A 14736-nucleotide genomic window follows, 5' to 3' on the forward strand; every position below is an offset into this window, starting at 1 on the left:
TTTCTCATTCTTCTGCAGTGTAGAGACTCAATGTAGTCATATTTCTAGTAAATTCATATTAAGGCAAAAATTAGATTCATCTACAAGAGCAAGAGGAATCTCAAAAGCTTTACCATCTTTTTTATGTCTAGGAAAAGCTCCTATTAAATTATATTTCAGCAAAAATAATTCCTTATTTTTAAGAAATGGATCTAATGATGAAATATCTATGGTATACACCATAATGGACATCAGTTTGTTATCTTTTTAATCTGACTTTTTGGGGATAAAGGAAGAGAAGGTTGGAGGACATTCTAATTATATATATATTATATTCGAGTATAGAGAACTCTGTAAAAACATTATTTTTTCTTTGTCCAATTTAGTTCCATAATCCTTCTGCAACTTATGAACTTCTAAATTACTTGGAGCATTATGAGTGCTCGGTTCCTGTCTCTGAAGCTGGACTTGAATCAAGGTCTGGTAGTTTTTCACTATCAAAACAAAAACATAGGCAACCCAATTCTCCTTTTTTTTGGGTGAGGTATACTGTCTTAAGAAATTTTCCATATCACTCCTCTAAAGAAGATGTACAGTTTTTATATTGTAAACAATACTACTAAATTATCACCACAATTCCAATGTATCAAAACAAAGTCAAATTTCCTCCCACTTCAAAAGCTAAAAAAATTGTTTGTGTTTAAAAGCCTTGGTATACTTTCAAATAAGGATGCTCATAATCCAAACAGGTATTTTAAACTTGTCTGAAACATGACAAACTTTCAGTTCAGAAACAAACATGTTGAGTTCTCACCTCTTGGTGACAGATATGGAAAGCTTCTTTGCCCCAGTTCCGATATAGTTCAAGGACACCAATGAGGTCACCAATTGCAGTAACAATTGGTAAACAAAGAACAGACTGGACACGTGTCCCTGATTCCAGTCCAATACCTTTGGGAAATCGTTCATCCTAATAAAAGGGGAAAAAAGGAAAGGAAAAAAAGAGAGAAAATACCCCCCACACCAATCAGTTTTAGCAAGTAAAATTAATAAAGTATGATTTATACTATCCAGAGGAAAATAATAATAAATAAGTACAATGAAATGATAATTTTTGTTGGTTTATTCATTAGCAACCACCTACTAGCTATTTGACCATCAGGGAAGTCACAGCATCATTAAACCTCAGGATTTGAATGAAATAAATGACTATTTTATTCAATTTAATCTAATCCATGTAAGAAAAAAACTTCCTTTAACAGAAAACCCCCGGAGTGAAAAGTTTGGATAAATACTTGTCCAGGATGTTGTTGGGGAGAATTCTTTTTTGGTTATGGGTTAGTTGAGATCATTGCTGACGTTGCTTCAAATTCTATTATATGTAGCATGCTTGTTACTCTTCAAATAGTGTAAGTTATAATTCTTCCCCAACCTTCACAGTCCTGTGTGTTCATGAGTGTAACACCTTTGTTGAAATCTTCCATAGAAAAGCTAGTCATAGTTTCTGTTACTTTGCTTTCCAAAGTCATTTGTGGTCTGTCTCTTCACTAAAATGTTGCCCCACTTCCTTTTCAATTCTTTTATTACATTTTATCTCTTATGCCACTTCTAATCTGCAAGTTTATATACCTCTTCATATTGTCTTTCCTTTCCTTGTTCTGCATCATCTCCACATTTGATTCTTGAGAAAACATAATGTATACCTACTTATATACTATATGCCAGTCAAACTGGGGTGTCAGCTGTTCCCAGAATATGACTTTCCATATTGGATCTCTGTTGTTTTTTATTGTAAAAAAAAAAAAAAGCTGAAATACTTTTGGAATTCTACCTCTAAAAATTCTTAGTCTCTCAAATTAATTACCCTTCCATTAGAATGTCAGTTTCCTTAGTGTAAGAACTCTATTTTTTTACATTATATTCACAGCCTCTAGAACAGTACTTTGGAACATAATGTTTTTTAATAAATATTTGTTGAATGAATAAATCTTCGCTTTTCCTCTGGTACTGATTCTAATATGGAAGGGAAGAAGGAAGGAAGGAAGGAAGGAAGGAAGGAAGGAAGGAAGGAAGGAAGGAAGGAAGGAAGGAAGGAAGGAAGGAAGGAAGGAAGGAAGGAAGGAAGGAAGGAAGGAAGGAAGGAAGGAAGGAAGGAAGGAAGGAAGGAAGGAAGGAAGGAAGGAAGGAAGGAAGGAAGGAAGGAAGGAAGGAAGGAAGGAAGGAAGGAAGGAAGGAAGGGAAAAGAATTGAAAGAAAGCTTTTTCTAAGCTAATGTGATTTTGAGCTTTTGCCTTTCTCACTAGTAACACTTTTACACTGGCCAAACCTTCAAAGATAAAGATCAAAATCTTTATCTTTACTTTGAACTATTACTCATTTTTTGAAGTAAACGATTATTTCAGAGCTATTGTAGGTCCAAAAAGAAACTTTTTCTCATTAGTATCTTTTCAGTTAATTTGGTACCTACTTTAACTTTTATTCTAACAAATTCTACAGTTAACTGAAATCAATTATTGATTCCTCATTTGATAAACATAGGCAATGAAATTTTGGAGATGTCATTCAGAGTTTAGCTTTTTTTTTTTTAAGAAAACACTAATGAAACACAGGTACAATGTTTTGGGGGTAGTCTATAATCATTTGGACTCATTTCTTAGTACTGAATTGGATTTTGGCAAAAAAGTTTTCAAATTTTTACCAGATTCCCCTGTGCCCAGTTATATACTGAAATCATCATTTATCATCATTGCATATGTGACTTAATTTGCAGGATCTTGTCAAGTTCTTCATTAAATTTATCTAGATATTCATTTTCTTCAAGGGATATTTGTGAAAAAACTATGATTTTATAGTGATCTGTTTATTTACATACTCATCATAAGCCCTGCCAGGAAATAGGGCCAAGAGTTCCATGAAAGGTATTTTTAATACCTTTGTATATAGCCTGTGTGAATGAAAAATTAAAATGCATTTAGTAGATGTTTACTGTGTGTCTAATAGAGTGCAATGAACTAGGGATATAAATAAATATAAAAGCAAGTACAGTCTTATCTCTCAAGGAACTTGCATTAGAGATCAAACTCCATTTCTTTAATTCACTCTAAAAAGGGCAATCTATATAGATCCCCTTTATATAGAGGCTACTTTTTATATTTTATTTCATTTACATGAAAATATTAATATTTATGTGGTTCAGTTCTCCTAGTATTTTATAACTTCATTAGTCATAGGACTTGAGAGAATCAGCAGTCAAATTAACACAATGATTTTGGAATTATTCTTCAGAAAAATGTTATTTTAGAATGCTCCACTATTTCAATTTATCAAACTACTATTAATTTCCTGACTTAATATGTTAAAAATGTAATCATTACTTAATATTCAAATAAAATTTTGGTTTAACAAGTGGGATAGTGACAAGAACAATAGATTTAGAGCCAATAGATCCAGGTTTCTCTTCTCCATCCTGTTACTAATTTTGTAGCCTTGGAAAAGTCACATAATTATATTAGGAACTCATTTCCTCATATGAAAATTTAGGAGGTTGGAAGAAATGATTTCCAAGGTTCCTTTTAACTCAAATAGTTGTGATATACTTATTTTATATGGTCACATTTGAAAGATATGCCTAATATAAAGTTTATTTTAGGTTTATAATAAGACATATTTGAAATAAAAGAATTTTAAGTGGTCAGTGAATTCATTAATTTTTTTAAATATCTGAATTAATCAGTAATTGTTACAAAAAATGAAAATAACAATTTTTATCTGAGCAAACATCCTCTTTAGGACTTCAGATTGTTGGCCATGGCTTAACTGTAATTCATTTTCATCAGCTTATCCAACCTGCAAAGGGCTATTAAAAATAAATCTGATTTTCCCCCCAACCACAAATAGTAAAACCCAGTATTTGCAGATGATAAATTGTTTTAGAAGTAAAAAATGCTAGTTACCTAAATATCCTAACACATTCAATAAATTGGAATGAATATAAATAACTCTATAAAATGTAAAGATTTCCAACCTCTAAGCTGTGGACTTTTAGTATAAAGTGTCTTTGAATTCATACATACACCAATAAATTTTTGTTTTAATCTTTATTTAGTATTTTTAAAAATATGCAGCAAGAATACAGCTACTACTGTCATGGAAGTCTCTGAAAACTGATATTAACAAAGGATTCATATTCAAAAAGTTCAGAAACTACTGCTATAAAGCATTATACAAATGCAAGGTATTTTTATTATTATGTTATTATAGCAGTTACTACCATTGTATGACTAGACTAGACTATGAAAATTACAACTAAATTTTTAAAAATAATTATAGAATTATTAAAGTTTAGTGCAGAAAGGGATCTTAGAGATGATATGCTCCAACACTCTTGTGTTACAGGTGAGGAAACTGCAATAGAGGACAGATAAATTAGAAGTCCAAAGTTACAAAGCTAATTAAGGGTAGAACCAGTATTAGATTCATAGGTTCAATTCCTTGCTTTCTACAAAATATCATTTTGTATGTCAAAATTGTACCTAGATTACATACAATTATTCAGTACTTTTATAAATCAGGTGATACTTTTCACATCCAAAGGAAATTCTCTCATCAGGCAACCAGAAGATTAAGAACTCATAATTAATGATGAGATAGAAAGTAAAAATGCCCTGATGATAGCCAAACAAATGCTACTTGGTCTCTTCTTGAAAACATCCACTCTCATAAAAGCATCCCTAGGTTCTCAATCATTATTACTTTAGACATCTAATAAGCTTAGTTATCTAGACTATGAAATCTTAGCAAATTTGAAATGGGACACCCCTTTAGGTAACAGCACACTGAAAATTGTTAATAATGACAAAAGAAAAAGTCTTTTTGGAAACCAAATAATAAAAAGCAGATATAAAACTTAAAAAAAAAAAAAAGGAATCTGCAGCCATTTAGGTTTAATACCTCTGAGAACATCATTTATTGTACTTAAGGAGGAGGGAATGCAATGAACACTTGACTGAGAGTCCCAAAGGATGGGTACTAATCCAAATTCTATTACAAAATAGTTGTATGATTTTAGGTAATATACAAATTATCTCTGGGCCTCAGTTTCCTTATCTGTAAAAAGGAAGTAAGAATACAAAATCTTCTTGTAACTTCTAAGTGTTTTTTGATTCTGTGTATATAATGATGACCTAGTATCACCTAGAAAAATGTTTGTGTTTAATGTTTATGTTTAAGAAGGTTGAAAGCCAAATATATTTTAGAAAGATATCAATCAAAATGGTTAACTTTTCTGAATTATTAATTTCTTAAAAATTACAACTGGGAAATTTCCTCATTGCTGAAAATCCTATTCCTTGAGGATATCAAGTAAATGATACTAAGTAATAACTGTATATGGATAATTATGACAAATATGTGCCTTTTCAAAAAATCTCAAAATAATAAAATTCCAATGAAATAAATGTAGAAAATTCACATATAAACATTTTCCACTTATTTTTAAAAGAATTATGTGGTGCCTGCTCCCAAGTCAGAGACCTGAATTTGTAGGGCAAACAGGGAGTAGAACGTGCATGAGAGGACGGGGCAGGAAAAAACACCTAAAGGAGAGCTCACATCAAAACAGTAAGTTATACTTTATTTAAAAATGATCAAACATAAAATATGCCATTACAAGTTAAAAATAATTTACCCCAAGAATATCTTCTACTAGCATTGTTTTCCTTGATTTGGCTACATAAGCAGATATTGTTGTACCCTGCACAATTGGTCCAACTGGGATGAGTCGTGGTTTTCCTTCCTTTATTCCAGGTGGTGTGAACATACATAGACTCTAGTAAAAACAAGGGAAAAAAGGCAAATAAATAATATATACCTCATAGACACATAAACTCCTGGTAACTTTAAGCACTTTAAGGACTCTGTGGAGAAAATGAAGGAAGAAAGACAACAATAAAAGGAAATAATTTTGTTTAGTGGGTTAAGTTTTAGTTTGTTTGGTTTGGGATGCATTTGTTGTCTAGGGCAAAAATTACAAGGAAGTGGGTACATTTTCAGTTTTACTGTGAAAAAGAACTATAGGAGAAGTATAGGTCTCTACTCAATGCACACACACAAAATAAAACATCTTAAGCAGTATTTCAATATTTAAATCCTTCTAGGACCTGTGATATCACCTATATAGATTATCTCCCAAATAACCATTTATAATTTAGTCGGTTGCCTTCAAACAAGGCTGTCACCAAAAGATGCATCACCCTGCAAATCAGCCTGTTAATTAGTCTCTTTGAAATTTGTGAGAATGCTCCTTAGATGAGATGCAATCTTTCCACTTCAGTAGGACTTTTGGAATTGAAGATCCAATGACATGGATACTGGAGAATCAAGGGCATAGCAACAGCTGGGTTTATTGAACTAGAGTATACTTTCAGTAGTATCATAATGAGCAAGATTTAAATGAGGAAGAAATGTTTTCTTATAAATCAACTCCAAACTGGGAGTATTGCAACAAAGAGGCAAATATAAATATGACAGAAAGAAAAACTTCCTAACAGTGACAGCTATCCAAAAGTGGAATGGACTGCCTTGGGAGACTATGGGCTCCCTTTCACTGGAGGTCTTCAAGCAAAGGCTGGACGACCACATGTCTGGTATGTTGTAGCAGGAATTCTTGATCAGGTACAGGTTGGACTAGATGTTCTCTGAGGTCTCTTCCAACTCAGATTCTGTGAATTGAATCAGTCAAAAAGATAAAAAGCATTGAATCAACTTTCTTATAGATTTTAAAAGTGTATCAGATGTCACTGTGTACTAGTAGATCTAGTATACTAGAAAGTTTTAATACTATATACTTTATCTTCTATTTTTGCTAAAATTCAGGTTGATTTTTGTTTTCTTTTTAGGTCATACACTCCCATGCTCTGAGCTATATCCAAATAAAATACACCTATGGGTTTATATTTACAAATGTGTAGCTTCTTGCATAAAAGAAATATTTAGTTATGACATGTAAGAAAAGTGGCAAACCATTCAATATTTGAAGAAAACATGCGTGCCTACCCAAATCTGCTTTTGCCTTCAAATCTAATGGCCTTAAATATTAGAGGTAAAAATGCCATGAAAAAGCAATCAATCCAAATCTCCAAAATTACAAATAAACAAACTAAGGTCAATGAAAACAAAGGAATTTATGACAGTAACTGGTGGATCTTTAACCCACATCTTTCTACTATACTGATTTGTCAGTTTTTGGTTTTTATTGTTGTTGTTATACCTTTAAGTGTGAAACATTTTGTGTTACATTCCTTTCTGTTAAAGTAAACTCTTCATTATTAGACAGATGACATTTTTTAATTGTATTATGTACTTTTGAATTTAAAAATTATCTCAATTGTGAAAAAATCTTTTCCCCTGGCTGCAAGTCCTCCACCTTGGGACTTGTTTGACTGATTTCCCTTATATGGCCCAGGAAGCTCCCTACTGAGATAATCTCATCATCCTTTAAATCTCATCAGTCTTGAAACTCCACCTCATCAGATATGGAATGAAAAGAGAATTATTAGAAGACTATACAACAACAGTAAAGATGAACAACTGTGTAAAATTTAGGAATGTAATAACCAATTCCAGAAAAATCAATGAAGTATCCTACCCATCTTCTGGCAAAGAAGTGATATACTTAGAGAAGAAAATGTATGTGAGTGCCCATATGTGTATATTTAGACAATGAATAAAGTAGGAATTTGCTTTGCTCAACTATGCATCTTGGTTACAAGGGTTTTTAGTTATTGTTTTTCCTAATGTGGGGAGGAAGAAGGGAAAATAACTTTTGTTAACTGAAAAAAATTAAATGTAATTTAAAAAAAAGAATTGTCCTTACTTCTCACCTCTGGGAAAAGAAATAATTAATCCTGAATAAAATTTGAAATAAAAATGTTCAATATTTTATCATCATTGTTGAGTAGTTTTTCAACTCTATCTAATTCTTCATGACCCCACTTGGGGTTTTCCTGGAAAAGAGAGAGCTTTGCCATTTTCTTCTTCACTTCATTTTATAGATGAGGAAACTGAGACCAATAGGTCGTAATTTCCCCACCTTCAAACAGTCAATGGATGGCTGAGGCCAGATTTGAACTCAGGAAAATGAATTTTTCTAACTCCAGGCCTACCACTCTATTCACTGTGGTACCATCTACACTTCTTTATTGCATGTTCTTTATTTCAGACTTTACTAAAATAGCAACACTATAAGAAAGTCAATCATAAATCATTATCAAAAATGATTCATCAAATGCCCAAGTATCCTAATACAATTCAAATAGGATGCTTATAATGATATCCTTACAAATATCTAGAATTTTTCTTTTTGCAATAACAAAGGGGTTTAGTTAGTTGTATTTAATATACCAAGCATTTTGCCAAAGAAGGCACTAGGTGGCAGTATTAATCAAGAAGCTAAAATTAGATTGAGTCAGTTAACTGGATTCAAAAAAAGATTAGGCACTTGCTTCAGATAGAGCACTGTATTAGCCCCAACAGGGGATAGATAAAAAAGTTCAGCTACAACAGAACTTAGACTGAAAGCACTTCCAAACTATTACTGAAATAAACTTCAACACTTATCTGTAAACTATAAAAGGAAGATATTTAGCCCCACATGTATAAGAACAAAGTGATTTAAGTCTTAGTATAAAATGGCTTCTAATAATATTCATAATACTGAAAAGTGAGTGACTAATACAGCTAGTAGTAGAGGTAATAAACAGCTTAAAACTTTTCATATAAATCTATGTTTTAAATACTTTTGAGGCACAACTCAACATTAACTAATTTAACTACTTAGGACAATATATCTTTAGAAAGTATATAAAACAAACAATAAAAGTAATATCTTCAGATTAATTTTTTGCAATATATATTTATTAAAGTATAACTACATAACATTCTGTCTATATATTTATATGTTTGTATGTATATCCATATACTTATATATATACAAAGCCAATCTGTGCAGTAGAAAGCACATTGCCTAGTAAATCAGTAGAATTAACTTCTTTCTTTAGTTATATGATCTGGGCAAGTCATTTATACTCTATTGGTTCCAATTTCCTCGTGTGTAAAATGAATGGGATGTTTGAGATGACCTTGAAGGTTTACCTTCATTTGCCATCAGATTCATGCTCTGACTCCAAAGTTATTTTCTACTTCATAAGGATGGTTTGTGTAAAAAATAGGAATGGAAAGGCATGAAAAAATTTACTAAATTCCATCTTAGAATGCTGAATTTGGAGTCAGAGAAGCTGGATTCACAATTCAGTACATAGCTTACCACCTGTGCTAACTTGCAAGTCATTTAGCCCCCCTAGACCTCTTTTCCTCATCTAGAAAATAAGAGGAATGGACTAAGTGACCTCTAAAGTAGAGACTTTTACAGCTTGAAGTATATAACTTGATAAGCTTTAACAAACTGCTTGAAACTGCAATCTATTTTGTTCTAGAATAAATGCTTTTGCTTCCTATCTAATGGTTGCTATCCTCATTTGGTACTTTAGGGGCATATTATAATGGTATTTTTGCCAATATTTGTAAGACATCAGTCACTTCCTGGAATTTCTACAATAATAAATAGCTTGATACTCTAGGAGATGATAAAATATTAATTTATTCTAAATCCTTGATCCTAGGTACATAGAACTGAGTTAGTTAGGTAATGAAGCAAGGATAAGGCATCATATCTGCTGCTTTTTGACATGAACTTGTTACAATTCATGCTTTATTACCAATAGTGATAGTACCTATGTAGCTCTAGAAGGTTGTATCCTCAAATTCCTCAGAAATGGATATACACAGGCAGCCTGCCCTCTTGTCTCCAAGAGGATAAGATTCTGAAATTCTTGACACTGTTTTCCACATTTGGGGGGGAGAGAATCTGTGGCCTAAAAACTCACTTCTTGGGCCATATGATTGAAAACTATTAATTGTGTGGAAACCATTATCGGCTCTTGCGTGAAAGTTTTATATACACACAGACTCCATGACATGAGGACTTAGGTCCATGCTAAAGTCCACTGTTCCCTGGAACACTCCAAAAAAGGCAAAAGGCAAAAAGAATCAAACCTTCTGAATTCAAATCTCCAAAAGATCCCTGTTTATAAGCCAACCTTAAGAAATGGTTCTGATCCATAATAAGCCAACTCAATTATTCACCCCAGTTGATGTGCAGTAGCCTAAGAGTTAGGAGCAGCATATCCTGTTAGTTCAAATTTAGTGTTGTAATGAAATAAGACTCTCACAAGAAAATGAATAGTTAACAAACATAAATTTACTTCCCCTAACATGGTAAGGACAAATAACATGGCTATAGTGGCACTTGGCTTTTACAGAGCACTCAGCAAGATCCCAATTTCACATGGGTGGGATTTTTTAATGACTTACAGTGACCAGAAAGCTGCATTAAGGGAGGTGAGTTCAATCAGATCTCAAGGATCACTTTATTGACTCAGGGTGTGGGACAGGGTGGGGGACATATCCCATTTGAAGGAAAACAAGAAGAGAAAACCCTTGTCCTCTCACCATAAGTGAATCAATTCCCTCCCAACTTGAAGATGAATGAAAGTCTCAAAGGATTAAGCTCTTACTTTGTGGTAGACTCTTTGTAAATGTTGGGAATACAAAGAAAGGCAAAAGTGTAATAAGGTCATCAAACTGATCAAAGAATATTCTTAGAAAATGAGTGGATAGATTCCTATATAGGAACTTATCTTTGCCCAATAAGCTGTTCTTCATTGTATAGGACCTATACAGTTCAGAGTATTGAACTTCTATAACACAAAAGCATTGGTTCTCAGTCATTTTAGGCTCTTATTTAAGAGACTATGATCACCACGATCAATTCTTGTAGAGGAAAAAGCTCATGCCATCATCTAATGAAAGATATTGTTATTGGGCAATATCAGTATCTTTGGAAGAAGAATATTATACAGAACAAGGTAATAGGTACAGACTGAGCCATATTACAAAAGAATAAGAAAATGGGATTTTGTCCTCTGTAATACCATGAGATCCTTGAATTACACTAATCCAGTGAAAAAGAAGGTTGTTTCTCTAGCAACCTGAAGTGCATTTTCTTACCAAGGAGAATATAAGCCCTTTGGGTACTACTGGAAGGAAAATGAATCTTTATTTTCATTAGCCTCTAACTAAAATTTAGCATTCCCTTCTATTATGAATGTAAGTAACAAACCATTCTTCTGTGAAAGTAGTCCATCAGCTTCACAAGATTATTATGGAATAGGAAGCCTATGACTCCTGTTCTATAGCATGTGCCAAGCCACATCACTGAAATATAAACCTGTCAATTTTCTAATCTCATTATAATACTTTTCCATTTATATTCTTCTAAGAGGTCACAACTATATAAATGAAATTTTTAAGGGAAAAAGAACATATTGAAATATAATATCAATTTCAAATATTTTCTTTATATGAATTTCAAAATAAGCACCTAATGCCAATCTAAAAGCCAAGAAAATGCATTTGCATATACAAAACTAGCTTTGCATATGATGTTCTTTGCATTTTATAATTATGCCCTTATATATCACTGTTCACAAGAGGCTTTGAGAATTTGTACCTTAGGCAACTTGATCTAAATTCAAAATAAATACCTACATTCCACAGAGAACAGAATTTTCTTGCTCCTTCCTGCTCACCACAAACATACATAATTTGCAATGTAATATAAAAGCTCAGTCTCTGATTATAAAATTATAGATTTTGAAATGAAAAGGATTCTAGAAGTCAATTAATTTTATTTTCTCATTGAACAGATGAGGTAATTGAGACCTAGAGTGTTTTAAGTGACTTTACCAAGTGAATGGTAGAGGCAGGATTCAAACCCAGGTCCTCTGTCTCCAAATTTATGACTCTTTGCATTTTACCTTGCTGCCCTGATTTGTTTCCTGTGTGCCTTAGGCAGCTTCCTACTTTGCCTACTCCCTGGTTCTGGTTTAGATCCACACTTAATATGTAGAAATATGATTTCAAAATCAGAAAAGTAAATTATTAGACAAAAATTTGGTCCATAAAAACCAGTCACTACTTCCAATGCTACTCAGATTTTGGGGTCTATGTCTACCCTCACAAAGCAATCAAATACCTAATATCTGAATATCCTGAATCTAATAAAGACCAGAAATCCACAAATGAAGAAAATTGCATGTCTTTTACAATTAAAATTCTGAATAGAACCTAGCATGATGCCAGAAGTCAGGGAGTTATGCAATGTTAACAGCGTTTAGGTGGCTAAATCTGATACTGTCTATATAATTGTTATTTTTTCTTTTACTCAATCTCTCAGGTGCCCTGACTTTTTGCTGTCAAGGAGCTAAATTTTAGACTACAGCCAACATTCACAAGTTAGTGATAGAAATGCAGAAATAAATATGGTGCAAAGAATACAATATGCAAAACTTGCCTTGGTCTTGCAAGTTTTGGCATAGATTATCTTCATTTTAAAGAGGAGACAGAAGCCCTGAGAATCTAAATGACTCTTCCATATCTATAAAGCTATTAAGTTTGAAAGAGAGGATTCAAATCTAAGCATTCATAACTCTAGCCCTAGTGCTCTCTTCACTATGGCTATTCTTGTTCTCTAATACAGACTAGTGACTTAACCATGGCTTACTGACAATCAAGCACACCTCAAAGATGAGGAATCATCACCATAAAGTCAGATAGCACTCAATTGCCAATCATGATGGACCTTGAAAATTGTGTCCATTTTAAAGATACCTGTCCTGTCAAGTTGCCATAGAAACTGCAGCTCTTCTGGTCCTTTCAATGCATGGTACAGCTCTCCAAATCCAAACACACACTTAAAGATACCCTGTCCCCAGTACAGAGCTAACAAATCTGATGAAGATTAGGAATATGAAACAACTGTTAGTGTCCAGGCTGTCTATGGCCTTAGGAAGCAGAATAGATCAAAGAAACACTGACTCCTTTATCAACAATAGCATGTTAAGAGTTGCCAGAGATCTAGAAAGAAGTTAGAACATACTGAAATGCCTTACTGATGGGATATTCCAGATTGATAGCGACTAAGACTTATCTACTGGCATTACCATGCTTAATTTAGGCTCGAAATGTCTAATATTATAAAAATGGAGACTTGAATCCAGGACTTCAATCCCCAATCCTTGCTACACTTCCCCAGAATGCTTTGTAATATCACTGAATTCTCACGTGGGCCGAGACTGAGATGGGGTATTTAACCTGATTGGAAAGGCTTCTGGGCCTCTCTTTTCTTTCCTGTTTCCGCTTGCAAGCACGTCTCATGATGTGAGTGAAATTGAATTGGGCCTCTTGGCCCACCTGGCATGTGCCCTTCTTACTTGTATTTTTCTTAAATTCTCAACCTTTAATAAACCTCTAAAAATATAATACTCTTTGCAGAGAGAAACTAATTTCTACTGCCTCGGTTTCCCCAAATTTTAATCTTTACAATATGCAACAGGTACTCTAATGGAAGAAAAAAGATAATTTACAAAAACTAAAGATTACTGTAACCACAAGCAAGTCACTCAAGCTGCATGAGTTCTATGGTACTGAATGAGAATGCATTTCAAAAGTTTTAAGAGATAAACTATTTATGGCGTTCAATTATTTCTTCAGCTTAGATCATCTAGATTTTTAAAATAACCCTTACCTTCTGTATTAGACTTGATAATAGGCATCAGTTCTAAGATAGGAGAGCAGTAAGGGTAGGCCATTGGAAGTAAGTGGTTTGCTCAAGACCACACAGCTAGGAAGTATCTGAGTTCACATCTGAATGCAAGAGCTCCTGTTTCCAGGCCTGGCATTCTATCCACTGCGCTACCTGGCTGCCCCAACATCTGATCTTATATCTGATATTGCCATGAGAACACTCCACAATCTAAAAAATACAATGGTAAGCTATCAGATTTTGGTGAAAATCATCCTATACCAGACCCCACAACTCCTGGCTAAAGGAAGAACCCTGGGGAAGTATACAATTCATGACATTGCATCTTTGAAGCAATAGACAGGCATAAGAGTAAATCAGAACATAATATAGTTCCTTTAGCATTACACAGTATACTTTGCATAAGAAGGTGCTCTGTTTTTCCAAGGAATTCACCAAGAACAAATTAGCATTCTTGGTCTTAGAAATTTGCTTTTCCCAGTTGCCTATAATCTGATCACATACCTCCAATAGATGCTTAGAGGTCCAAAAGATATCTTTCTTCACTAGGAAAAGCATATTCAGCCTGGTAACCTCTTGTTTAACAAGGAGACTGGGTCTAAGTGAGGATATAGCTATATATCTATGGCACCCAAATTCTGTAAGACAATCTTCAATTAATACCCCCTGCCACTTATGAAGGCAGAGGGGATTCATCCAGTCAATCCTTAGGTACTAGGAAAATCCATTTTATTTTCCACATTCATTAGTAGCTCAAAATCTTGGATGCCAATCAGAATGTTTGCCATAGTAATGTCTATCCTGGAACCTATGAGGCAATGGGGATACTATGGAAGAGAAAAGGGATTGCATACATTTTCTGGGACACAGTTGGAGTAGAATCACTGGTCTTTCCTTATCTAGGGCTAAGGAAAGCAGGAGGCTTTGGGCAGAGCACAAAACAGAGGAAACTAGTTAATGAAAAGATAAATGCCTTTATATTCAGCTAGGTGCCTCTTGCCTGATGCTTAATGCTGAAGTTTTCTCCTTCCAGTTCA

At 33.6% G+C, this 14736-nt stretch overlaps 1 protein-coding gene across 3 annotated transcripts in view; it reads right to left on the reverse strand.

Annotated features, from left to right (window-relative positions):
* PDE10A (phosphodiesterase 10A) overlaps positions 1-14736 on the reverse strand; it is a 466245-nt gene that overhangs the window by 131935 nt on the left and 319574 nt on the right. For all 3 annotated transcript variants that reach the window (XM_003340456.4, XM_016429717.2, XM_056814385.1), the window contains 2 exons: positions 5666-5806; positions 794-949 (listed from right to left, as the gene is read on the reverse strand). In XM_003340456.4, coding sequence (XP_003340504.2) covers positions 794-949; positions 5666-5806 — 297 coding nt within the window. The remainder of the gene's footprint in view (positions 1-793; positions 950-5665; positions 5807-14736) is intronic.

Source organism: Monodelphis domestica, chromosome 2 (genome assembly GCF_027887165.1).
Source record: "Monodelphis domestica isolate mMonDom1 chromosome 2, mMonDom1.pri, whole genome shotgun sequence".
In the NCBI taxonomy this organism is placed as follows: domain Eukaryota; kingdom Metazoa; phylum Chordata; class Mammalia; order Didelphimorphia; family Didelphidae; genus Monodelphis; species Monodelphis domestica.